The 2,738-nt window shown below is 35.9% G+C and overlaps 1 protein-coding gene across 1 annotated transcript; it reads left to right on the top strand.

The window, feature by feature from the left end:
- The first annotated feature begins 996 nt into the window (after positions 1 to 996).
- Positions 997 to 2,353, top strand: LOC111384259 (lignin-forming anionic peroxidase-like). Its single transcript, XM_023008519.1, has 3 exons — positions 997 to 1,458; positions 1,564 to 1,729; positions 1,834 to 2,353. The coding sequence occupies exons 1-3, from the start codon at positions 1,048 to 1,050 to the stop codon at positions 2,220 to 2,222; spliced, it is 966 nt and encodes a 321-aa protein (XP_022864287.1). The 5' UTR covers positions 997 to 1,047; the 3' UTR covers positions 2,223 to 2,353.
- Positions 2,354 to 2,738: the final 385 nt, after the last annotated feature.

Below are 2,738 nucleotides of genomic sequence, written 5' to 3'. Positions count from 1 at the left end.
TAATATTAAATGAAATGAACAATTAAATGAATCACACAATGTTATCTTTAATTGGGCATATGATATAGTGTCACCTAAATTGGTGTTGTCACATCAATGATATTAGATAGTATTATAATTTGTAAATAGTGATTTTTATAAAAAATTTGTGGCTAAAAAGTAGGAAATTTTTTAAATATACATAGAAAAATATTTTATTGGGAAAATATGTAGCTGGAAACGAATTTGAGGAAAAATGAATTTTAAATAATAAGACCCAAACAACTAAATTTATGAATAAGAGAATCAATTTATTGACGTTATCATTTAAAGTCACCTCACATGAATATCAATCTCAATTTATGGTAAATTAAATTCTTGTCTAGACTCAAAGGAATATATTCCTTCCCTTTCATCTTTTCTACTATATTCACAATCGATAAATTTATTGATATAATATTACAGAACTAATTGGTATGGAAGGAGTGTTCCCCTCAATAGACAATGAATGGATAATCCATCATAGCTGATACAAGTTAGTTTGAGCTTTACTATTGATTCCTACAGATTACCCGTTCATAGTTGAGAAATCTCAACTGTTGATTCCGTGCATGAGGTGTACACCAGCATGCAAAGAAACTGCAGGGCTAATAATGTTCATGAGTTAGTGATTTTCAAATTATTTATAAGTGATCAAGCTTCACTTTCAATAACGCATTCAAATGGAGGTGTAATATGATTTTTTTAACTTTTAAGCCTTCGATTAATAGTTATATAATCCGACTTTTGACATTGTGCTTTCCAACATTAGCTGTCTTAAAGAAACACTTATATGTATAAAATGCCTAAATACATGTTTGACCAACAGAGATTTTACCCAATCCATGTTTAATATTTGAATTACTCGGTTCCAAGAAAAACAACAGCAACGCGTTTTAGCAGCCGATAGCGACCCAACACATTTCGTCCTATAAATTCAGACCTGAAACGCCTTCTTCTCAATCAAATTCAGTTGCAAATAAATCTCATTGTTCGTGTGGATCTTCTGTTACATCTATATACTTGTTAATGGATTCCATATCTTTCTTTCGCAATGCGATTGTTTCTATTTTAGTCTTCGTCTTGCTCCACACACCATGTGAAGCTCAACTTTCTCCATCATTTTATAGCAGTACATGTCCAAATGCACTCAGAATAATCCGTACCTCAATCCGGCAAGCAGTGTCCAGAGAGCGCCGGATGGCAGCCTCTCTCATTCGCCTCCATTTCCATGATTGTTTTGTTCAGGGTTGTGATGCATCAATCTTATTAGATGAAACCCCTTCTATAGAAAGTGAGAAAACTGCATTTCCAAATGTCAATTCTGTAAGAGGTTATGAAGTCATAGAGGCTGCCAAGAGAGAGGTTGAGCGGAAATGTCTTGGAGTTGTTTCTTGCGCAGACATACTCGCTGTAGCAGCCCGGGATGCCTCCGCTGCTGTAAGTACACGCATTTCTTCTTTTTTCTTTTCAGTTGATCCATGAAATATGTGTACTTGAGTGGGTGTATTATAATACCTAAACTTATTTTTTCGTAAACCGCAGGTTGGTGGTCCGTCATGGACTGTAAATCTTGGAAGAAGGGATTCTACTACGGCAAGTCGTTCTGTGGCTAACACTGATCTTCCAGGCCCATTTAGCGATCTCGGTACCCTTATTTCTGCCTTCGCCAACAAAGGACTTAGTGCCAGAGATATGGTGGCCTTATCAGGTAATTAAACACGTGATATGAAAATCAGTTACAATATTTGCTAGATATTGTCGGGACACAGCGAGCTTTCGAACATGCAATATAAAATCATTATTTTCGTGCAGGAGCTCACACAATAGGCCAAGCGCAGTGTTTTCTTTTCCGTCGTAGGATTTACAGCAATGGAACGGACATTGATGCCGGATTTGCCAGCACTCGTAGGCGCCGATGCCCTACAAACAGTGGAGACAACAATTTGGCAGCACTTGATTTGGTGACACCCAATTCCTTTGATAACAATTACTTTAAGAATCTGATGCAGAGAAAGGGACTCCTTCAATCAGACCAAGTTCTTTTCGGTGGAGGATCAACGGACAGTATCGTTTCTGAGTACAGTAGAAATCCAAGAACATTCCTGTCTGATTTTGGAAATGCCATGATCAAAATGGGAGACATTGAACCACTCACCGGCCAAAATGGTATCATAAGAAGGATCTGTAGTGTCATAAACTAGTTTACTCCAAGCCTATGTGATCTCGTTGCAGATTAGCCAAGTTTCTAATTGTCTATCTATTTCTATTCATATTCTCTTTATGTCTTCATTTTATGATTTCAAATATTAAAGTTTGCTCTTTATGATTTCAAGTTTTTCATTTTTTCATTCAATTTGATATTAAAAACAAAGAGAAGTTGTAGCCATGTATAGCTTACTACCAGTTTCAAGAATATTGAAAGCCACACAAGATAAGACATGCTATCCATTCATGCCTGAAAAAATATTGTTGGATTATGGGTCATGGATCGATCATTTGGGCTGATCCGACACATTGACTTTTGTAAATGGGTCTAAGGGAGTAATTCGATTTTGAATTCAAAAGGTCAACCTCCCATTACGCGCTAAAAAAATCGGTAACAGTGAAAATATAAACTTTAATGTTAACTAACTATTTATAAGAAAGATTCATGCATGGAAATCACCCAAAAAACTTGAAGGCCATTTGGTAGAACAAAATTCTAACTGCATTTTGGA

Source organism: Olea europaea, unplaced genomic scaffold (assembly GCF_002742605.1).
Source record: "Olea europaea var. sylvestris unplaced genomic scaffold, O_europaea_v1 scaffold2880, whole genome shotgun sequence".
NCBI lineage: Eukaryota > Viridiplantae > Streptophyta > Magnoliopsida > Lamiales > Oleaceae > Olea > Olea europaea.
Note: the sequence above shows the minus strand (reverse complement) of the source record. Positions and strands in the feature narration are given on the sequence as shown.